This window comes from Alexandromys fortis, unplaced genomic scaffold (assembly GCF_014885135.2).
Source record: "Alexandromys fortis isolate MF-2015 unplaced genomic scaffold, M_Fortis_MF-2015_v1.1 scaffold_272, whole genome shotgun sequence".
NCBI lineage: Eukaryota > Metazoa > Chordata > Mammalia > Rodentia > Cricetidae > Alexandromys > Alexandromys fortis.
Genome location: NW_026068149.1, coordinates 638,317 through 663,291, shown reverse-complemented (window position 1 = coordinate 663,291; position 24,975 = coordinate 638,317). Strand labels below are relative to the sequence as shown.

The 24,975-nt window shown below is 40.6% G+C and overlaps 1 protein-coding gene across 2 annotated transcripts in view; it reads right to left on the bottom strand.

Moving 5' to 3' along the window:
- Positions 1 to 1,364: 1,364 nt before the first annotated feature.
- Ctsc (cathepsin C) overlaps positions 1,365 to 24,975 on the bottom strand; it is a 31,331-nt gene continuing 7,720 nt past the window's right edge. Inside the window, exons 3-7 of one of the 2 annotated variants that reach the window (XM_050127225.1) lie at positions 15,839 to 16,005; positions 11,864 to 12,019; positions 8,934 to 9,049; positions 3,404 to 3,535; positions 1,365 to 2,243 (exon numbers count right to left, since the gene is read on the bottom strand). In XM_050127225.1, coding sequence (XP_049983182.1) covers positions 1,741 to 2,243; positions 3,404 to 3,535; positions 8,934 to 9,049; positions 11,864 to 12,019; positions 15,839 to 16,005 — 1,074 coding nt within the window. In that variant the 3' untranslated portion in view covers positions 1,365 to 1,740. Of the gene's footprint in view, positions 2,244 to 3,403; positions 3,536 to 8,933; positions 9,050 to 11,863; positions 12,020 to 15,838; positions 16,006 to 20,163; positions 22,806 to 24,402; positions 24,488 to 24,975 lie in introns of those variants that run through there. The other variant, XM_050127226.1, reaches the window with a different exon arrangement.

Below are 24,975 nucleotides of genomic sequence, written 5' to 3'. Positions count from 1 at the left end.
TGGGCTGTGCCAGAATTAGAAAGTTCAATTCGATTTTCCCCACCTTTGTCCTTTGAACATGTTCTGTAGATTTTCTGGGAATGTGTTTGGGAAGGTTTGCCAAAGAACTCATTCTGGTTTTTCCAGACTTCCGTGTGTCTGCAGACTATGATTTTTTTTTTTTTTTTTTGGTGCTACTATAAACAAAATCTATCTAACAAACCTTTGCTGGATGGCTGAGCAGTCTGGAAAGACGGTACGCCACTTAAGAACTGCCAGTACTGAATTCCATCAACCACAGTGGGGGAAGATGCTGTCTGCCTTATTAGAAAATTTGCTCCCCTCACCCAGGTAGAGATTTATCTTCACTTTTAGTACAGAATACTTGTACAAGTACTTGAGCTCTTGTTCTTCACTATTCCTCTGACTGCCTGAAAAGTTAGGGTCTCTTCAAAAACTATGTTCTTAACTCAGGGTAATTGTAAGAAGTGGTGTCCACAGCCAGTGGGGACCAAATCTCTAATATGCCCTCCAAAATTTCCTAAAGCATTTAATGACTATTAGCAATTATATTTCAGACTTCACACAGCTCTAACAAAGGAAAAAAGCAGGCATTAATAAAAATAAAATTGTATTTGGTAACAGTCACAAAAACATTATAAAAACTTCCTCTTTATTTCCTGTATGGATCTGAGGGTTCACTAGGTCTTGTCAGAAGATAACCCTTGTCAGAAGTTTAAAAGGTTTTGTTTTAGCTGGGCGGTGGTGGTGCACGCCTTTAACCCCAGCACTAGGGAGGCAGAAGCTGGTGGAACTCTGTGAGTTCGAGGCCAGCCTGGTCTACAAGAGCTAGTTCCAGGATAGGCTCCAAAACTACAGAGAAACCCTGTCTCAAAACAACAACAACAAAAGTGTTTCATTTTATTTTTACTTGTGTGTTTATGTGTGTGCAGAAGCACAAGCAGGTACCAAAGCCAGAGGGGAGAATTCAACCTTGTCTATGACTTCTCAGGAACACTGTCTAACTCGGCTTTGACACAGGTCATTCAGGGACCTGGAACTTGTCCATTTAGCTACGCTGAGTGATCAGCGAACTCCAGGGATCCACCTGTCCCTGCCTCCCTCGGCTGTGATTACAAAATATCAGCATGTCTGGCTCAGTTTTCTGGCAGGGATCCTGAAGGCTGAGCTCAGGTCCTCCCATCTGCACAGCAAACACTTTTGCAGCCGACCTCTCATCTCCCCCCTGATCCTTAGGTTGTTCTCTACACAAAATATTTTCAGTGTTTTTCCTCCTTAAAGAGGTACTCCCATGGGGCAGAGATGCTTCGAAGGGAAGGACTCACTGACAGAAATTCCCTGAAACACACAGAAATTTCACAGCACCGACTGAAAGAACATTTATTTTAAAATCTTTAAAATTTGCACTGTGTTTTCATACGATTTTGTGATTTAAAAACAAACCTACGCTTATACATAGATTTTTTACATGAAACATCTGGTTGCCTTGCAAATGACCAGCAAAATTCACTATGTGGCAACTTAACTATTGCTCACAAAAGTCTTACTTAACTAAGTACTTTAAAAAGTAGTTCAGTGGTTGGTAGAGAATATGAAAAGAAAAAAAAAATCAAAGGCGGTTTTAAATTTGAAGGCAACACTCTTCATGGAAACCCACTTCTGAAATTGCTGTTGTAGGAGTCTCAAGCCTGTGATGAAATCATTGTATAGGTAACGAGGATCCGTACAGAACACTGTGCCCTACAGTTTAGGAATGGGCACGGCCGCCACGGCTATACTCTCAATGGCACACTCATCAGTTCCTCTGCGGATCCGGAAGTAGCCGCTCTCTCCCCATTGGGTACCCCAGCTGTTCTTCACAATCCAGTAGGCGATACCCGTGTCCGGATCCCTTCCATAACCCACGAGCAGAACAGCGTGATTTGTCAGCTCGAAGGGGTTGAAAGGGTCACTGAGCCCGGTGTGGTGATAGATGCCACTGTGGTAGTGCAGGAAATCGTCATGGACTTCAAAGGCAACCGCCATGGGCCCGTGCTGGACCAGCTCAAGCTTCATCAGGGCTTCATTGCAGCCACCGTAGAAACCACCCACGTAGTAGTACTGTGAAGTATAGTAGCGGAGACAGTTCTCCTTCGGTTGGCAGGGAGCATCTGTGGCTGTGTAAGGGAAGCAGTTTTCTTCCACCACCCCAAAATCTTGGGCATACTTTCCTGCAATGAGGTACGGGAACCCACCATCACAACCTACGGATGGAAAACACACATGGTTATTACATTTCCGCTGGAAGAAGGCGGGCCCAACTTCCGCTATGTCCTGCTTTTTTCTTCTATGTTCCCTGGAAGTTTTTCTGGGTTTAAAGAATCACCCCATTCTCCCTTCCTCTAACAATCCCCGACCATATAGCTTTACGAGGCATTCACTTAACACCTAGTAAGGAATGTAGCAACTCTAGCATAGAGGTTGAGTGATGGAGGCTCGGAAACCAAAATAGGTTCGAATCCAAAACTCTGTGAACCATTGAATACCTCGGTACCTCTGCTTATTTATCTGGAAAATGTAGACGGTGACAGTGCCACCCTCAATGTGTAGTCACTTCACATAAAGACAGTCACTTTAGTGAGTGCTGTCATTGCCATATAGATACCCCCCACTGATTCCTTCTAAATCAACTCTCCCATCTTCATCCTCAGTAGCTTTGTACCTCTATCGTTATTCTCATCCTTGTAGCTACTTAGCTTTTGTTTCTGTTGCCTAATTGTACTTCACGAGCATAAGGAAACTTGATAGCTTCCACCTCCCGGGGTCTAGACTGCACAACACGGCAGTGTAGTAGCGCCGAGAGAAAGAACAGCTCACTATAGTGAGCCGGCAGCAGTTTCACCGGAGACCAGTAGCCACCTCTAGACTGGCATCAGGAAACTTTACAATGGTAGTATTTTAAATGGGATTTTCTTCTAAATCATATCTGGCTCTTTTCTACAGCCAGTTCCGAAAGGCTAAGTATAGAATGTTAAATTCTCTTAGAAACAAATAGATATTATAGCTTTATTAGGAACTGGATCGTGAAAAAAAGACCACCATTGGAACCGAAAGTTGCAATGCTTAAAAACTGTGTGATTTCCTAAGAAAATTTGCTCATATGCCTGCTTTTGTAGAGTTTTGTGCACTGTTAGGTGATATTGTAAGAGGCAGTACTCGCTTGGTATATTGACAGCTCACTGTAGGAAGCAGGAGATTCCATGATAAACTGTCCACTGGTAATTGGTGGGGCTAGATTCACACCAGGGCTTTCTGAATACAGACACTGTACTTTTCTGATAGGCCACCCCTTTACTTTTGCCAGTGATATTTGCTGACATGCAGCCATATAGCTCATGACATAGCTCTGAAATATAGTTTTTACCTTGGGCGTACTTGCTACAAGATACAACCTCTTGAGGACTCAGGATTGGGGTCTGAGTATTGTTGGTTAATATACGGATTCTTGATTCTAGCATACCCATAGAGGCAAATGAGTAGCAGCTTCCACAAGATTCTGTAGATGAAGAAAAAACAATATATACATATATTATTTATTTATAATCTCACAAAGAAACATGAAAACCTGAGTGAATGAGACACCTTAGTATAGATTTATAATAAATTTTTTAAACAAAAATCAGTACAATATATATATATATATATATAGAAGACTGAATTTTCAAGCTCTGATCCTGAGATACATGACAGTGACGAGTGGGTTTATGTCTATAATAGATTTAGCCAACAGACTGGGAGAAATATGGTGGGACACATGTGAGCTAAACTTAAAAAAAAAATCTCTAATGCAGTGGAAAGTTTGAGTTCGCCAAAATTTATGTTGTTCCGAGCTCTGATTCTAACAATTGGAGGAGTCCTTATGACTGGGATTGGTGTCCTGGAAAAGGCACCCCGGGACTTACTGGACAGGGCCAAATGAATTTATTAGAAGTGTCTGCTGTGCAGACAGTTACCATTATAAGAAAAGGAGAAAAGCTATATGCTGAGATGGTGTATAAAAGCAATGCTATATTTCGGTTTCCTCAAATTGCATGGATAAAAGAAACAAGCATATGTAACAAAATATTGTAAAACTGGACTTCCCCTTGCTATAATCTTTAAACAAACCAATATAGCTTTATATTTCTATTTTCCCACAGCCTCCCTCATCTTTGCCTTCGCTACAAAGATTACCCTATAGCAAATCCAAGATAAAACCAGCTCTACACAAGATGTATATCATTCAATTTATTATATTAGCTTCACAAAACTATTAAGTGCTCAGCATTCCACTATGAATCTAAAGATTTGTGAAGTCAATTTAACTAATTTTGCGTAGAGGTATGTTCAATAAATCTGATTATTAATAATTTGGTAGCTACCTTCTGTACAGAAAAGTACTATGAAGCTATTATGCTTTGAAATGTTAACAAGAATACTAACTTTCCTTCTCCAGGTAATGATTTATGAATCCCCACTGGAGGGAGAGAATAGCCAAGACACTGTTCAAACTCCACCATCATAAACCCTGCTTGAAATACTTAGATTGTTGTTCCTTGCACTCAGCTGGGTGTTTCCTCAAGGGCTCTTTATCTTGCCACGTGACACCGGAAAGCAGTTCAGAGCGTGTTTGTGGAAAGAATGAGTCAAGAGATAACAAGTAGGCACATTCTTGCAACCCAGAAATGAAGCAAATTCAAGGCAAACTATCAATCATTTATTTCTGAGCCCTTGAGAAAGCAGAACTTTGGGTCCTCATGTGTGAGTCTTCTAACAGGTCCCAGCGTCATAAGACCCTCACCCTAATCTTCCAAAAGTCTCATTTCTTCTTAACTCCTGTCATGTCTGACGCTCCCACAAATTCTCCCTTCTAAAAGTCTCCTGTTTATCAGTTTTATACACTGCTCTTGCTGCTGAGGGATCATCTAAATCATGAAGACGAGAAGGTAAACACCTGCAATGGTGACTTAGAAGCCACTAGTCTACAGTCTCCTCACTTAATAACCAAGACCTAGAACTGAGACCACGACCTGAGCCTACAGCTAACCCACTGGTTCTCAGTCTGTGGGTGGTATCCCCTTGCAGGGGGTCACACAACCCTTTCACAGAGGTCACCTAAGACCACTGGAAAACATAGCTATTTACAATACAACTCATAACAGTAGCAAAATGACAGTTATGAAGTAGTAATGAAAATAATTTTATGCTTGGGGGTCACCAGCCACACAATTTGAGGAACTGTATTTTTAAAAAGGTTACAGCATTAGGAAGGCTGAGAACCGCTGAGCTAACCAATAGCAGATGTTAGCATTTTATTTTCTCTTTGTGCTGGACTAGGGGCCTTTGCATTTCTTTTTTAATGATTGTAAATTTCAATCACTATTTTGTTTATTCATGAAGGGCGAAAACAAACTGTAAGGGGACAGACTGTTATCGACCTTATTCACAGAACGACCAAGAAAATCACGTATTTTCTTCTCTTGTTTGGCTTTTGCAACAGTCTGTTTCCGATTGTCTCTCCTCGTCACGCACAATCAATAAGTACATAGAATATTAACTTCAACTTTGCGGCTTCCAAGCCATCTAGAAAATACTTCCTTGGAACTCTTCCTTTAGCCAAGGGAAAATCAAAGAACGGATTGTGAACAAATAACCAGAGTCACTACTGCTCGCTGGAGACATTAGCCACCCAGCTTCCCCAGGCTGTAACAGCCATGGAGACAAAGCTCGTAAGTATTAATCATTAAACCCACGTTATCTGACCATCCGCTATGATAGGAGGGACAGGTCACAAGAATGGCCCTGCGGCTCAGAAAGTGCTTTGCTTTGAAATTACAGGAATGTGAAAAGTCCTTATGTCCCTGACTTTCTGGAAAGACTGGCAACTGCTGAGACAATCATTGCCTCCTCTCAAACAGAAAACCCCGTCTGGATTCCAAAAGAAACATAGTATTTTAGACAGATATAATGCAATAAATAAGAAGGGGTCTGTCTTTTAGAAAGTTCTGCATGGGACCGCCCCCCTCCCCCTTCTACATAGAGATAGAACACTGTGTCTCCGTAGTTCACATCCTCCAGCAGTGGGTAAGACACTACTGTAGCACGGAAGAGAGCCAGTTCTCGCCTCTCTTGCTTTGCCCCTCATTAGCCACGTGACCCAGAGCAAGGCACTTAGCCTTTGGCATTTCTTTGCATCTTAGTACAAAGATAAATTAGGTAGAGTGAACAATTTAAGGGCCTTGTCTTCCTGCTCTAATGAACATTTATAACCAGGACTTGAATAGAGTGGATTTTAAATAACAGGAAAGCCCTCCCCATTACCTAATATGACCCTGGAGAGCCACTCTCCTTCTCCCAGATGCAATAAGACCTGGTGGAAGACAAGGTAAATCCACTTCGCTGAGTTTCCTACCTTCTCTCCCCACTCCCACCTCTAAGTTAATCTAGCTATAAAGAAGGCATTTTAAAAAGCTGTTTGAAAGTGTAAATGTAAAACTTCACTTGCCTTTCCAATAGTTCCTTTAACTTTAACCTTAATTTTTTTCACGCACTGAAGAAAAGTGAATTCCCTCAACTGTGGCCAATTTAGAATTCTGTACTGTATAGAACACTAGAATCATGAAAGTGGAGCATTTTCAAGGACCTCAATTAACAGGAAGAGAATGGGGAGGTTTGGGGACCATACGAGCTTTTACTAATGTCCCAGGAAGCCATGTCAAAGAACTTCCTTCAGAATGGCTCATTTCCTTCCCCTGGCTGGCTGTCTCACCTCACCTGTTAGCCACACATGCGAGGGTAAACTCTACCCTTCCCCACCGGGTTCCACAATTCCTTTATTAATGTAATTGTCTCATGCTGTACTTTAATATTTTGCTTGCATATCCTTCTAAACTCTAAAGCTTGTGAACAAAAGCTATTAATCTTTAAATACTCTGCTATTATTAAAAAGCTTCTGAAAGGAAGGATGGAGAAAGGACTTAATGGGCAAAGTGCTTGTTATGAAAACACAAAAACCTGGTTCCGATTACCAGGACCCACAAGAGCACTGGGTGTGGCAGCGCAAGTCTGGTAACCGCAGAACTGGGTTGATGGAAGCAGGTAGGAGACTTTCTGGGCAGCCCGCCTGGCCAAAATGGTGAGCACCAGGGTCAGTGAGAGATGATGTTCCAAGCAATAAGGTGGTGTGATGAGAAAGAAACCCTTAGCAACCTCTGGTCTCAAAGACGCATGTGAATGCAACAACACATACATGCATATACAGCACACACACACACACATACACACACGCTCCCTAACATAGTAAATACTATAAGCAATGAGAGATGCAGTATCAAGGCATCAGCAGTTCACGTCATTTACTAGTTGCTACGTTCCAGACTGCCAATAATGACGTCAACACAGGGCATTCCTTACTTCTCCAGTCTGTCAAGTAGGCACAGAAACTCTAAGTTAGAGTTCTACTGCTGTGGTAAACACCATGACTAAAAGCAACCTGGGGAAGAAAGGGACCATTTCATCTTACATTTCCAGTTAATGGTTTATTATAAAGGTAAATCAGGGTAGAAACTTGAAGCAGGGACTGATGCAGAAGCCATTAAAGAGGTCTGCTTACTGGCTTGCTTTTTATGGCTTGTTCAGCTTTTCTAATAGCACCCTGGTCCACTAGGCTCATGGGTGGTACCTCCCACAGTGATCTGGACCTTCCCACATCAGTCATCCATCAAGAAGATGCCCTACAGACTTGCCCACAAGCTGGTGGAGGCATTGTTGCTTCTATGGTTCCCTCTTCTCAAGACTCTAGTTTGTGTCACGTTGACAAAACACTAGCCAGCACCTGGTCTGTCTGATGATCAGTTAAACTTTAAATCCTCTGCAGCTGAATGACTGGTTAGCACATTCACGATTCCAGGGAATTGTTTGAGAGTCCAGGTTCTCTTGGGCTGTCCTTATTGGCCCCAAGAGGTATTTACATGCCACTGCTGGAATCTGACCTAATATCCTTTCAGTCGTAAGGTAACCACTTTGGAATTTATTTTATCTTTGAAACTCATTTTAGCAATACCATTTTTTTTTCCAGAAAGCTTTATAGCCGGAGATTGGTTATATAATCTGTAATGAGTCTCGATGCAATTGTTGAGTTAAAGTTAGGAAAGTAAGATTCTCTGTCATCAAGTGCAGTTAAAGGGAGTTTTATAATTGCAAAGCTAAATCAACTCATGGCTTAGGAAACTGAGTCAGTCCTTTCTATTGGAAGCCATATTTTGATATAAAATAAATTGAAATATCCATATAGAGCTTAAGAAATCTAAGCTTGTTTAGTGATTAAAGATCACATAGCGGGAGAAACAGGAGGACAGATAGCAGAAGAGAGTCAACAAACCAGCTTAACTTCCATCGGAAAGAAGACCAGTTTAATGGAGGGGGAGGGGGAGGTAGGGGGAAAGGAAGAGAAGTGGTAGGAGGGGAGGAAGTGGAAATTTTGATTCCTATTATTTATAAAGTAATAAAAATTATCAGAGAAAAAATCAATTATTTCTTTCCACAGAAGAGTCTCCTAGCAGCCAGGTAAGTGAGGTCTACTCTGATGAAATCCATTCTGAGGAATGTTGACCTCTGGGAAATTTTTAGCAAATTTGGTCATTAACGCAAAGGAAGTGAGTAAGAATTCAAAGGGCACTTTTTTTTTTTAATTATCTTTTTTTAAATACACTCTGTAGTGTAGGCTACCTACCAATTGGCAGTTCTCCTTCCTCAGTCTCCACAGCAAGTGGTCTCCATCTGTTTATTAAAGTAGAAAGACCATGCCATCCCTTCCTGTGTCCTTAAGTCCACTCTAGAGCCTAATATACAATGAGCACTCAATTATCAACAGCTTGGGGCAACTTGATGAAAACTCAAACTGTTGCTAGTTTTACCTTGGTTACGGACAGGGCTAACAAAATTGACACCATTTACGTCTCTCCAGTCCCAAGATTCTGGTAGATTTAAGATCTGTTTCTGTATTTCAGCAGTCATCGGGGCAGGTTTGGGCCTAGAATGGAAATATATAGATATATTTAATACCAACATAAAGTCTTTCCTTAGAAGATCATCTCCTAGCCTTTGATTCCAAGGTTTAAGCCACAGAAGCTAGTGTCTTCATGGAGAACCAAAGATCACTTGTCCCATGAGTGGCTCAACGTGGCCATTATGCAATATGTCAGTTACATAGCTCGGCTGCACAAAGAGTGTTCAGTTATGACAGATGTTCAGGATCTACTCATTTTCCTTGTACCGTGAAAGCTACTTTTAATATACTTAAACAGTAACATTCTCTTACTTTTGGGATACATTGATCAAGAAAGGATACCCAGGTTAAAGATTGTCATTTAGATGTTTTTAGAGAAAACATTGGACTAACTGGTGTTTGACAAGAGGTAGCGACGTCTTCACACTTACTATGTGACATTCTGCAAAAAAACTGTAATGTCACAAACTACTGTTTATTCTTTTTGTTGTTGTTGTTGTTTTTGGTTTTGTTTTTCAAGACAGGGTTTCTCTGTAGCTTTGGAGCCTGTCGTGGAACTAGCTCTTGTAGACCAGGCTGGCCTCGAACTCACAGAGATTCACCTGCCTCTGCCTCCCGAGTGCTGGGATTTAAAGGCATAGGTCACCCCCGCCCGGCTTACTACTGTTTATTCTTAAGAAAATAGATACACTCATACCTATCTTAAAGAATCTTTACAAAAATTCAATACAATAATAAGAATAACTCAAAAACGTAAATAGTAACTATGATAACTACTGCCACCATCGTACACGTCACTAAGAGTACTAAATGAGATACTGGCACTGTGATATGACTTCCGGTACAAACTATACATTGAAGCGCTAACTTCTGTCTTTCTTCCATCCAATAAGGAAGAGCATTTGGTCATAACACACACATACTTAAGAAAATAAGAGTTGGGAAGCAACATTATATGGGCACAAACAAAAAGAGAAAGAGGAGTTTAGGGTACTAACATGAGAATTAGAAACACGTTAGAGTTACTGCCCATTATCTGGTCTTAATGCCTTGGGCCTCAATACTTTAGGGATCTGTTGAAATGTCTGTTTCAGAATGGGTGTCTGTGTAGAGTGAAATCTCTGTATCAGCGAGTTGCTCAGAAGTGATAGTATTTGTGTGTGATTGCAGCAGCTGCCTGCTTCTAAAGCCTCAGCTTAATAATACGAGACTCTACTACACAACTACATATTTACAGCAGAATCAACTTAGACAAAAAAAAAACTACTAGAAATCATGCAGTCAGAGTTCCGTATTTGCTTTCATAGTTCCTTCTCCATATGACTTTTGTTTCTATCTTAAACTTTCTATGGCACTCTAATGGTAATAACTTTTCATAATACATCAGCTGGTGTGCAGACAGAGTCTAAGAGGAAAAAGAGTCCCCCTGAAACATATCATGTAACACATGACAGAACTGTAGCTTGAAGCCACAGTCTCAGACAGAGCAAGCCCCTGCTTCCTTTGTGAATTTTTTTTGTTTTAGGTTTCTGTTAAACAAGTAAGTCTCAGTGTTTTCTCATAGATCATTCGAACTCTGCTTAATAAATCCAGGAAGGGGATACTATGATACATTCTCTGTCCCAGTTTTGACCAAAGCAACTCATGCACTAGAAGCCTCTAGAACAGGCTTTGAGAAATACCATAGCACAGTCTTTTGAAAGGGGCGCAATTATGGGAAGGGTGTTATTAGTTGGATAAGAAAAAGTCCACAGTGTCTCATAGTTTAAAAAATTTCATTGAACATGGGTTATTAGTCCACAGGCACAAAAGTTAGAGGTATATCTCAGCTAGTTCAAAGAACTCCATCTTTGAATGGATGGCTTATTTCAATTATATAAAAAAAAAATCACAGATTCTATAAATATCCAGGAATATCCTATGAATGTCTTGAGAATGGAAGAATATTTTCATATCAAGAGAAAATAATCATCCTAAATAACTTATCAACCCCATAATCTCTCTATTCGTCTCTAATTCCCTTGTCTTTAACCATGATGATTTCTTCTGAAGAAAAGCTTGACATCACAGGAATAGCCTCAGATGCTTAACAAATGCTAAGATACCACAAATCCACTCCTATCTAGAGCCAGCCACAGTTCTAGAAAGGGAATGTAGAATACTCACATTTTTACTCAGAGGAATACAAAACAATATATCTTCCCAAAGCAGGAAGATGAGGTATCCAAACAAAAACTGGCAAATGCTACCAAAGCCAAGGAGGTGGGGAGGGGTGGAGGTGTACTGAGAAATAAGGAGTTATTATTTTTTCCTGGACCTTAAAGCACCTAGATTTCAGATTTTTTTCAGTGGCAAATTTGACAGTTATGATTAGCAAGCTGAGAGATAGTGGTGGGATAAAATGGAGGTAATATAAAAAAAAAGTTTCTAAGAATGTTTATCATAGTTTTCGAAAGCAGGTTACATAGTAACACAGTTATGGTCCCATTTAGATGACCTCGGGTACCAAGCATGAGTATAGTCATTAGATTGCAGTCTGTAACAACTGTAGCTGGGGACAGGAAAGTGAAACTGGCAACACTTCAAAGAATGACTAAAAATGACAATAAGAAGAGACAAGACAAGATACAGGAATAAAGAGAGTGGGGAATGGATGTAAACCAACAGCACAGGAAAGACCCCCAAACACAACTTGGGCAAATACACTTGAGTATGAAGGAAGGTGGAGGAAAATCTTGGACTGCTAGTTCAAAGATGAGCCATCCAGGTGGGGCTTGAGTGGAGGGAGGGTGACCTTTAGTACTGAAGTGACTAGTGACAAGGGAGGTGGCGTGTTACCTTGGGATCCTTTGATTGTGGCCACCACTTCTCCTGACCAGATCTCTCAGGCTCAGTTTCTCGTATTCCTTGTAGGTGGTTGCGGTCCAAAACTTCTGAACAGTGTTGATGGCCTTCACAAAGCTGTGGTCGTAACTGTAGAGCCTATTGGAGTGTCTGTGGGAAAAGGCCAGAGCTTCAGATGTAGTCTTCTCTGGTAAAACTACTCACCAGGAAAACTGATACTCACACCGTGCATCAGGGTGGGGAGTGGTGTGGTCTCTGAGGAACACAGAAGGGCTGAAAGCTGTTATGTCTCCTACAAAACTTCAAGTTAGCCAAGCAGGATGTATGACAACATTCAGTAGAATACTTATATGCTAGTGATAGATTCGAAACAACCTACATCAGTGTCCTAAAATAAGGAACTTATTAATGCAAATGACACTTCATTTATATGTATTTCATGCTAGAGAATATATAGAAGATTATTTAGTGATGTAAAGAGAGTTTACATTGCATTAATTTTAAAAGGTACAGTTTATACAAAATTAATTTTTGTAAAAGTATATATAATTTATTTTTAAATATTTATTTATTTATTTATTTATTTATTTATTTATTTATTTATTTATTTTCAAGGCAGGGTTTCTCTGTAGCTTTGGAGCCTGTTCTGGAACTAACTCTTGTAGACCAGGTTGGCCTTAAACTCACAGAACCTGCCTCTGCCTCCTGAGTGCTGGGATTAAAGGCGAGCACCACCACCACCTGGCAGCCCTATTTATTTTTTTAGTAGGCAGAGAGTATTAGCTTTTCTGCATGCCCTATTTATTTATTTATTTGTTTGTTTGTTTGTTTATTGAGACGTGCTCTGAACTCAAAATCATTATGCACCCAAAGATGGCTTTGTACTTCTGCTCCTCCAGTCTTTACTTTCTGAGTGATGATGGGGTTAGAGGCACGCATCACCATGCCTGGCTAATGCAGCGCTGAGTGCAGAATCCAGGACTCTGTGTATACTAGATAGGTACTCTACCTGCCAAGCCAACCCCCAGCCCCTACGTGGGCCCTTTCAAAGTGCACATTTATAATACGCTACATGAACTAAAGCAGAGAAACAAAAGTATATATAATGGACACATGCTTTATAAGTACACAGTTCCTAAATATTATTCCACATAGGTGCTTTATGCCCTGAGTATTAAAAACTGGTAATAGCAGCAATATCTGAGACCTTTTAAGAAATGTGGATAATATTCAGCTCAGATCCCCAAAATCAGAATCTGTAATAAGTTCCGCATGTGATCCAGACAGACACTAACATGAGAATCACTTGTCTGCTTTATGAAATGCTTGGCCATGGATATAAAAATAACATAAAAACAGCATGATTTTTTTTATGTTAATTATTCACCGAATTCCAACCTTTGTCAAACCTGTGTGTCAACAGACAGCAATTATATAAGTGACCCTTATCCTCCCACTGTAAAACACTCTAGGGTTGAGCAGCTGTAACTCATCATTCAAGACGGTCACCAACATTCTGTTAGACAACATTAGATGTGCCCAGCACAAGAGACACCTAATTCAGGCAGTCTGGAAACTTTTCTTTCACATTTGTAGAGAAAGTGTTTTGACAGATCCAGGAAAACGGAGAACACTGCAAAGAAAGATGCGCATTCACGTTGATAACCATTTTAATCATAGCTTTTTCCAGAGGCTGCAAAGCAACCTTTATTAGAAAAGCTACCAAGTGCTCCAGCCTTATTCGGACCTTAACTCAACAATGAAAAGAAGCGACAAGTTTTTTTTTTTTTTTTTTTTTTTTTTTTTTTTTTTTTAACTTCTTTAGACACAAGAGTAAATTTCAAAATGTTCAGTGAAAGAGTTTAAAATATTTTCCATCAAGCCTGCTTTTTCCAGACTGGTAAAGTCTTGAGAAGCTTGCTACCTACTTCCCTCACTTGATCATAATAGCCAGGAGAGCTTCGTATGCTGATAAATGCATTACGGCAATGACAGGATGCCACTATAGCTCTTAAAGGCTACTTCTGGCACTCAAGAGTCAAGGAGATTAAAATGAAAATCAAGTTAGCCAGCATTCCAGTATGTTTGGGGTGGGACTCCTGTGACCACATCCCTAGCTGAGAGCTACTGCCAGCTGAGGCTGCTGAGGAGGAAGGGTCAGGTTTCCTCAGGAGTGTGGCCTCAGAAAAGTTGCCCAGCTCAGAGAAGGATGCGGTTCAAACTGGATCCAGTGAGCTACAAAGGAAAGAAACAGCTATGAAGTTTGAAGGGACCATGGGAGGGTAGTCTAGGAGAAGTTGCCGTGGGTGAGTGGAGGGTAGTCTAGGAGAAAAATACATTATATACATGTATGAAATTCTCAAAGAACAGATATAAATAAAATAAAACAAGATGAAATAATGTCTTGAATGTTAGGTAACAAATAGGTAAAAGCTGTAAGAGATCCTAAAGTTAGTTTTATCACAAATGTTTATTTTAAGTAGAAGGCATTATAGGGAGATTCTTTACCAAATGGTGCAATATTTGAAAGGTCTAGTCAGGCCTACCTGTGTATAGCACAGCAGAAAGCGTACAAAATGGACAGCGTTTAGGAAACTATGATGCTACAGAACCATGCTACGAGAGCTGGAGAGCTGGCTTGGAGGTTAGTAGCACAAGCTGCTCTTCCAGAGGACCTGGGTTCGATCCCCAGCACCCACATGGCAACACACAATGATTTGTAACTCTGGCCAAATGTCTTTTACTGGCCTTCAGGGACATAAGGCAAGTTTGCGGCACACTGACATACAAGCAGGAAAAACCGCAGCACACATTTTTTTTAAAAAATGAAGGAAACTAAAAACTAAAAAAGATTTCTATAAAAATATTTTTTTTAAAAAAGAACCATGCTATATAAATCCACTTAAACTGAACTCAAAAGGAGGAATGCATCGTTTTCATTCTGGCCACTGAGAGGTAAGAGTAAGTCATCAATCCAGCCACATCTCCCATGACCTCTCTGCTGCAGGTGCTCCTCACCAAGGTCACTTGGCCTTGACTGTTGGGTCTGTGTGTACTTTTAATGGCTTTTACAGCTACACAAAATGGAAAAGGAAATATTTGTTGGTCCTCCCTCTTGCAAAACTGATAATGTCTGGAAATTCTTCTTTGTGTGGTTCCTTATGGCAGACACCTGAATGAATGAACACAGTAACTGCATTTTATAAGTTGAATTGTATCCCTTGGATAAGGAAGGGAGAAATACTGCAAATATATTATAATCTCAAATAATAAGCAGGGAGGTAAAAGGCCATAGTTAAAACCCTGACATTCAATATCTCAGCTTGAGATTGGATTTGGAATCATCTCTTTAAAGAGGTGATAAGAGCTAAATTAGGTCATTAGCGTGGGCACTGGTCTAGCTTAGTTAAGGTCCTGAGGCAAAAAATTTAGGATACAGCAAAGAAGACCAAATAAGGAGATAGTGAGAGGAGGCACCAGCAGCAAGCAAAGAAGAAACAAAGTTGTAGCCTTCAAAATGCACAGCAAAGCAAACTTTCCTTTAGGCCACCCAGTCTGCTATGCTTCTATGTGATTGCTGGGCATTGACATTACAGAAATACCAAGAACTTTAACTTCAGCTGTTTGCTGTATTTCCAGTTTGTTGCATTACCTGGTCACTCACTGTAGCATTATCATATACATATATTAAATACATTACTATACCACAGCCAGTGAAATAATTTTTCTCTACTAGTCATTAACAATTTTGCTCCTCTGATCATTCATTTTAGTTTTAACCACTCCCCGTTTTATTGAAACTTGTTGAAATATGACCTTTCTCCCATGAGTCCACATAGAGTTCCAGTACAGTTTTATGTAACACGGCTAAGTTCATAAGCCAAAATTACAATTGCTCAAAGTGAACACACTCGTACCACATGTACCAAAAGACAAAGCTACGTGGACACATCCCTCACCACAACTCACTTTTCCTGGGGACTTCCAAGCTTTGCCATGTTCACGTTAAACTTCTCCAAAGGACTTGCCATCTTCTTGCCAGTAAAGCAAGCCCAGTTCCGGCCCAGGACATCATGCACCCATCCAGTCATGGTCTCATGGCAGTAACTGATAGCGGTGCTGCCTTTGACTTCATACTGCAACCACGTCAAAAAAAAAAAAAAAAAAAAAAAAGAAAGACCAATTATACCTGTATTCAGCTCTCAGGTCTCTGTGTAGCCCTCTGCCAACTAAAAGAAAAACTTTATTTTCGCTGATGATGTCTGATGATTATTCTAGAAAGCAGAGAAGTCAGTTTTTCTAAGATTAGCGTTGTTGGCCACCAGACAAAATGCGCTTTCAGGAAGGAAAGGATGTCTATGGAAAAAGCTTAAATACTTAGGGCAGTTATCATAGCCAAGGTGATTTGCATTTATTTCCTTACAATCAATCAGTGAAGAAATGATAAACAGTTCTGTATTTTTCATGACCAGTCAGGGAGTCATCCTTCCTCTTGAAGGCCACAGGGCTGTTTACCTGGCAGGAATAGGGTTTTCCTCCTCTGATTTTTTTGTCAGAAGAGGCTCCCTTCAGTAGACTCTAAGAGCAGATGGCAAATGCCTTCTGTGTAGCCAAGCAAAATCCTCTTTTGCAGTTAATCTGCTGATGTACTAGACTATGCCCATTATGAGGTACTTAATATTGTCTCCACTTTATTTCAGTAATATGGCCCTTTGCGTGTTTCCATATGACCACGGAGAGAACCCTGTGTGGTGACAGACCCAGGTTTGCATTCTGATCCATTGGCTTTGCAACCCCATTACTTTCCTGTAACGACATCTCATCGAGGAGGAGAGCGTGACCAGAATGAGCATGGAGGGAGGCAGGCAGAAAGAAGAAAGGCTTGAACATAGGGCTAATTGGTAGAAATTTGAAGTGTGTAACACTGGGACTGGTGATCCAGTTAACATATCCCCAAATGGAAAAGCCCAAATATGTTCTGACCTATCAGCCCAAGCAGTTTCTTTATTAATTAACCAATGAAAGCAACAGATAGATAGAAGACCCACCTACATCATGTTTTATTCTTTAAAGCTGTATTTTATAGCATTCCATAGTTAGAGGAATCTTCTCTTATTCTTTTGTTAGCCTGAAGTCACTCTGCGAAAGGGAGGGCATGCTGGCACAGATGGGCAGGCCTGTATAGGGCAGCTCAGAGGGGGAAAGGAGGCCTTGATTGGGTTAGCTCAAAGGTCACTGCTGGAGGCTAACCTTAGGGACCTCCCCAGAGGGATTCTATTATTTCCCTGTTTGGAAAGTTCTCAGGGTCTCTTCCAGCCACAGGGAACTCAATGTTTGTGAGGGTTAAGAGGCTAAAATTTTGGCCACATTATCCCACAACAAGTGTAGTTAATGTCCCCCCCTCCCAAAGAATTTTTTCAATTGTATAAACATTGGTCTCTGAAGACCGATGTGCATACATGAGACAATTTAAGTTTCCACTAGTGTTTGCCAATTCCTACTGCAACAGAGAATCTGCTACAATTCAAAGGCCTTTCAGCATGGAGCACTCAAGCTCAGAGAACTGCTGTCCTAGGGGCTCCTCTTCCTCTTCAAAATTCCTATTAAATCACCACATATTCTCCAATGTCCTTCCTTAGCCTCCCCACCCCCTACTCTCCCTAGTAATAATCTTGACCTGCTGGGATATTTTTTTTTTCTGTTTTTTGATAAAGATCTTTTTTAAGTCACCAAAATATCCTTCCATTGCTTCTCTGGGTACACTTTACAGAAAATATTTGAATGATTGTTTCACATAGTACACTGGTCAAGAGACATCAAGAACCAACAGTTTTGCTTTTTTTTTCTGTTTGTTTGTTTTTGTTTTTCAAGACAGGGTTTCTCTGTAGTTTTAAAGCCTGTCCTGGAACCAGCACTCCAGTAGACCAGGCTGGCCTCGAACTCACAGAGATCCGCCCATCTCTGCCTCCCAAGTGCTGGGATTAAAGGTGTGCGCCACCACTGCCCGGCTCAGTTTTGCTTTTTAAATTCCAGTTCTGTAACCTCTCAGCCATGGAGCTTTGAGTGATGATGAGGGAGCCTTTCTCTGTTTTCAACTGACGTGGGCAAGACAGCCGTGACTCATCCTACTTTGCAGGATTGCTAGGAAGGATTAAAAATAACACTAAAGCTGAAAGCATTTTAATAGTTTAAAAAAAGCTCCCCAAAAGCAACAATATAAGCATGTATAAACATTTCTAGAGACAACAGAAAAGTTCCCAGGACACCATCTGTTGCTGTTGCTGTGTAGATATATAGGCAACAACGTTGTCTAACATTTTGTCTATGCATTCAGATAACTTCCTTTCAGATTGTCAACTGAGCTGTGCATTTAAAATACTGGTAGTGGTGCCAACCTAAGTTACAGCACTCCAGAGGCTCCTGAAATGCAAATTTAACAGTAACACATTAGCATTGTTTTTTTGGAAACAAGATTATGGTAGTGACTTTCTTTCATTATTAATGAGATCATCTGAAATGACTTATTACAATCTACCCTGCTCATTTAATCATTTAATATGTCATATGCATATTGTTATAGATTATAACATTATTATAGTGGTCCACTCATGCAGTTTTAAAAGAAGCCCACACAAATCATAAAAGAAATAAAAATCTGGACATGAAAGTCCCATCCATCACATTGATTTACTACTTCACAGAGCAGTACCTCAGAGATCTTCGAGAACTGAATGATAAACGTGTATTTGGAGAGCTATGGTATCTGAAAAACAACGAACGCTCAGCTCTGTGCCTTTCTTGGCCTCCCTTGTAGGTAGAGACTTCAGTGGAAAATAAACCACTTCATTTGCTGCTGTGTTTACAGTGTGAAGGAAGGCAGCTGGGAGGTGGTGAAGCACTCCTTTAATCCAGCACTTGGGCAGTGGAAACCGGGATCTCTGTGAGTTCTAGGCCAGCCTGATCTAGAGAGCAAGTTCCAGGACAGGCTCTAAAGCTACAGAGAAACCCTGTTGAAAAACCAAAAACCAAAGGAAAAAAAAAAAAAAAAAAAAAACAGCGACAAGGCTAATTGACCAAATTCACATTTAACTAAATCCCTCCAGACTACCATAGCTTTCTCAGAAAGAAGCCAACTTCCCTAATTTGGTTCCAAGAATAAGCAGCGGTTTTCTGCCTATTAACAAGACTAAACAGTTCATTTAAAAAGTTGAATTCTAATCAAGTGCAAAGCTGCCAGGAAGCTGCAACCAAATAATGATGCATTTTAAGTAGAAAATATTGGCCTGTAGATGCAAACATAAGAATGGAGGATGTTAAATTTGATTATTACCTATGCCGAAGACACTTGATTTACACTTAAAACACTTCCAGAAATAGCTAAAAGTACCAGTTACTACCCAGCCAAGTGGTCAGCATCCATGGGCGAGTTCTCAGTGCCTTGTTCAAAGTCTCAACTATCAGGAAAGAAGAACCCACGAAAGCTTATTTAAACTGTTAATCATTTCCAATTCCTTCCTATGCTCAGCAGAAGCAGGGCATAACCTAGCCTCTTCCAGACTAGTTAACACAGGAAGCAGCACAGACGTGAAGTTCTCTCTTTTCCTGGGCCACTAATTGAGTCTCTGCTCCAAAAGCTAGAACTTGACTATTTTAAACTTAGAACCCTTTTTGAATTTCTCAACTCAAGAAGTTTAAGGCATAAGTAAATGAACACACACACGCACACTCCACACACACACTCATACATGCACACTCACAGGCACTCACACACACACTCACTCATTCACGCACACACACACACATGCAAGCATATTTGATGTCTTTTAAGTCATTTAACAAATGGCCTGAGTGCTGGCCATAGTCTCTAAGGGCACCAAAGTAGGAACATTTGAGAACCATTAAAAACAATATCACAATGAGGTATCTTTTTCAAACTTCTTTCTTACAAAATTATTTATTAAGCCCATTATTTCCATGCTATTTGACACATATTGATTGACATACAGGGAATACAGTATCTTGTAATACAGAGTCAATAATCCCGTCTCTTACAGAGCAGAAGGGAAGACAAACAGGCAATTCCTACAAACAATGCTAAGCATTAGTGTACCTGGAGTCCTCTGGAGTGTATCTACAGTTTTGTGTCCACTACTTTGCTCCCATTAACATTTAGAAACCAAATTACACAGAGAAACATAAAAAAATTTTCCATAGCAAGTACATCTGCGTCTGTAGCCAACAATATTTATAGACCCTGACAACCAGCTCTAAAATATCTAACTTTTTGAGGGTTCTGGAGGCTGGAAACTTGATAATATTTTTTAGAACAGAGAACTAAAGATATAGCACATCCCAGGTCAGTGTTTCCAGAACCCAAGAAAAGCCATGTGTTGGGTGCTGGTTTGAATGAGGATACCTCCCCACCCCCATAGGCTCATTGGCGTAAATACTTTGTGCCCCACTTGGTGGAACTGATGGGGAGGGATTAGGACTTGTGGCCTTGTTGGAGGAGGTGTGTCACTAGAGATGGATTTTGAGGTTTCAGAAAATTCCACAATACCCGGATAGCTCTCACTGCCTAGAGCTTGTGGTTCAAGAGGTAATCACGCCACCATCATGGACTCTTCTGAATCGGTAGGCCAAATTTAACACTTTCTTTTATAGGTCTCTTTAGTCATGGTGTTTTATGAGAGCAACAGAAAAGTAGCTGATACGTTGTCGGCCAGCGTTACTTGTAAAATGTCTGCAGAAGGAAAAGTGGAGTTCACTTCCCCAGACCTATAAAGTTCTATCTGCATTAGGTGGTGAAGATAAAGAGAGAAAAATGGAAGGGTATCCTGGTGGATAAAGACACCAGGCCATTTCTTTACAAGGACACACCAGAGGCACCTGCAGAAGACATGGGGAATTGTTAATGGCCTCTTTCCCACGTATGGAGTGGTGACCACATTCTAGATGTTGAAGACTATGGAAACTAGAGGTAGGATTTAGAAAAAAAAATCAGCAAACCAGTAAATTGGACATGGCATAAAACCGCCAGGATGACTCAGAGATCACAAATCTTCTGAGCTAACTGAGCCACGGGAGAAGAGTGGGGTAGATAAAACACGCTATGTATACGTGCACCTTTTCCATCTTCCAAGTCAGTTCTAAACCAAGGGAGAAGGAAATGACTCCACTGCTTAGCAGGAAGGAGCTTCAAGACAGCAATCAGGCTGAACAATAGTGCTATTAAGGAAAGGCCATTTCACAAGGGATTCCATTGGGCTTTACACTTATGTTCAAAAGCTTGATTCTCAGTGTGTGGGACAGCAAAGGGGAAAGACAAGTTAAAGTCACCTGCTTAGTCAAAGAACTCTGGTTCAAAGCAAGAAAGTGAGAGGGCTCAAGGGTATGAAGACCTAACCTGGAAAAACACTCTCCTAAGGCTTCAGTGACAGCCAAAGCAATACACACTCCACCCCACAAAACTAACCTTCACTATGCTTTTGTGCTGGAATTCACCAGAAAAACTAGCCAACTGTGGCTCTAAATACCATTTACTTCAGTGAGATCGCTTTTCTTTTACTTTTTAGCCCCAGGGAAGTCCTTAAGTTTGAAAGATTAGGGGTATCATTTTACAGTCAGAAACTATTTTTCTTCTTCTTCTTCTTTTTTTTTTTAAATATTAGCCAGGCTGATATGTAAACCATGCTGACCTCCAACTTGTTATCCTCCTGCCTCTGCCTTCCAAGTGCTGGATATTAACAGCACGTGACACAGTGTTGGATAGGTGAGTTTTTGGGTTGTTTTCTTTCTTTCTTTTCCTCCTTTTTTTCTTTACTCAAGTTTTATCTATTCTTTTTATTTGAAAGATTTATTTATTTATTTACTTATTATGTATACAGTGTTCTGCCTATATGTATACCTGCACACCAGAAGAGGGCACCAAATCTCATTATAGATGTTTGTGAGCCACCATGTGGGTGCTGGGAATTGAACTCAAGACCTCTGGAAGAGCAGCCAGTGCTCTTAATTATGTGAACCATCTTCCCAGCCTCACTGTCAAAAACTCTTATGAGCTTAAACTTTCTAAGAGGCTAACCATTGCTATCTGTGAAATGAAATGAGGCCCATCAATTTTATAGGACCTTCAGATATATAGTAAGTCAACGTCTTAGCAAAAAGCTAGCACCTAATTTAAAAAAAAAATGAAACAGAAGGAAAAAAGAAAAGAGAAGAGAAAAACAATAGAAAAGGAAGGCACTGATCACATCATCTTTCTGGCTGGAGGCACTGCAGGGGACCACTGTGCCAGAGAAGATACACCTTTTCGTATTTAGCTAAGAAAACATCCTTCCTTCTTCCCGGGAAACATCTTCCCTTCAATAGCTAACATCTGCCCATTTCAGGTCATCTCAAAGCCTTCTTTTCTTCTACTATAGGTTTGGGAGTTCCTGAAGGTGATTGGAGAAAGTGAAGGCACCCGGGAAAAGTGAGTTAACTGAGAGCAAACTGTTCACCGTGACACAACAGAAAAAGAAGGTCCACAAACCCAAAACCCAAATCCTGTTGAGTTTGGAGAAACCTTTTTAGCATAACAGTATTCATCCAAGGAAAGAAAGAAAAAAGACTTAGGAAAATGCTAAATGCTGAAGCCCCCTGAGACTTCATCTCTTCCACGGGGTTTTTCCTTCTTTCTGTGCAGTCTCTGGTTGCTCACATTCCACAGTGGTGATTACTGTTTTCCAAGGAAACGTTCAGGATGGCAGCTGCCTTGGAGGTAGGTCACCAGGACTCCTTTGCATGTTACATGCAAACAGATTCCAGAAGGGACTGTAGCTGCCATGGCCTCCACTAGCTGCTAGAGGTAGATCCAGGTGTTTGCCTCTTAAACCAAAGTCTGTTCTTGGCTGTGGTATTTAAAGAGCCTCCCAACAGACGATCTATTTAATAACTACAAGACAAAAGCTAGAGTTACAAGCCAACAAAGATTACACCATCTCTTAACACTTTATCACAGTAACCTTTGTCAAGCAAAAAGAAGAAAAAAAAAGCAATACCAGCACTACTATATTAGGTGTTGGTAGCTATTGAGCTCAATACTGAAAAAGCATGAAATATGCATCCAGGCAACATGCTTGCAAAGCACATGCATCTACGTGACTGCGTCTCTAAAATGCCAGTTTGCTGAAGCAACACGCTAAATCCTAGCGGCTTAGGCCCATAGCATGCATCTCCTACACATCTAAATGTAGCCCTAGTGCTGCTTGGATGTGGTTGTAGGTACCACGGTATATGCTTAGGAAAAAAGACTAGGGTTTAACTTTTCTATTGGTTGATGTTTCCCCAGAAGTGGGAGGAAGGTTGAAGAAATTTAGGGCAGAATTTTATAAACGGTACTGAGAAAGCAGTGGATCTACTTTGGGGCAGTTTCCCACGCAGTCTTCCTCCTCAAGTACCACCATGCAGTATCTTAGAATTCTGTGCCATTCCAAACAAAGGAAACTTAACACAGTCTCTCCTCATCCAGGTCCCTGAAGAACCAAGAAGGTGCAGCTTATTTCTGCTCATTGTGCTCATTTCGAGCTAGTTTTAGAGGATGCCTGACATTCTCTAAATTACGGGAAGATGCAGTCCAGGAGCAGTTCCTTTCTAGTAAGATGGACTGCTGCGGACCCATTACAAAGCCCGGGCAATGTGACTACAATGATGATGGTGCTTTCGAGACCGGTTCTCACTTCTCTTTTTGCAGCTGGCTTTTAGGACTTAGTAAGCAAGAAAAGGAGGAAGGATGAGGAGAAGCAGTATCATTTTAAAACACAAAAAGGGGTAAGACATCTCATCGATTTGATTTGCTCACCATCCATTCTTCCCATCAAATCCTATGTGAGCAACAATTTAAATATTCATTCTGAAGATATAAAGTGAGTGAGCCAAAGGGATCCTTCTTTTCCTAGTCGACATTCTATTCTTTTAGTAGAAGCTGCTTTACAAAAGATGAAAGGCAACTTGGTGATGGGGGACCGGTATGCCAATTCATTTCAAAAGAGCCACCTCCTCTCTAAAAGGCTATGACCTCACTCTTCCAGCTTAGAACCATAGCATGTGTCTGCTATACATGTGAATGTAGTTCTCTCATGCTGCTTGCACGTATGTCTTGGCACTAGGGGATATACTATTCGTGGTTCCTCCTTGAGGGAGTCTTTGGGGAAAGGAATAAACAAGCTAGGACAGCTTAGTCACTTTACAAATGTGACCTGCATGTTAGCCAGCCTTTCTCAGTTTGGTCTTCTCCGCCTTGGGTTCATGTCTGCTATGACACTTGGGATTTGATGGTGCAATCGGAGCACGTGAGATCGGCAAGTTACATAAAGCAGCAGAGAAAGTCAAGGTGGTAGGAAAGCCAGCTCAAGCAAGGATGCGTAGGAAAACAACAATCTGTGCATTCTCCTTCCCCCGCAAGAATAAATAGGCATTGATTTGCATAAGACAACAGGGCAGCAGAAAGCTGGCTCAACAGTGAAGATAAAGATTATTTCAATTGTGCTCACCCAGTTTGTTCCTCAGATGTGGCAAATCATATATTCCCACAGTTCCCAGCTGCATGAACAACTGACTGATAAAATCAGTGACATCCTATGAAGAGTTTACATTGGTAAACTGAGTCACAATACAATTCTGCATCAATTAGAAAATACACATGAGACGGGCATCAAGATGGTTTTGATATTGACCCTTCACCAAACGAGAAAGTCTCATCTTAAAAAATAAACCTTGTCTTTAATATATAGAATTTCTATATTTTTTAAAAAAGAACATCTATTGCAAAAACAATTGTCCTAAAAAATAAACCCGGAAGGCACAGTGAAAAACTAGTACACAGTTCTCGAATCCTTTCTTGTGGAAATGCAACCGACATTTCTGATTGAGGTGAATAATTTCAATTTTTGCAAATTGCTAGCATACGAACTGCGGAATTCAAAACCTGGCATGGGCTTCTCCATATGTTGGCCTGCCTCTAAGTAACAGCTTGCTTTATGAAGCCAGTGGTGGTGGCATTTTATTATTATTATTTATTGTTCTATAATTCAATTAAAACTGGGGGGGGCAAAACAAAGTGTTCA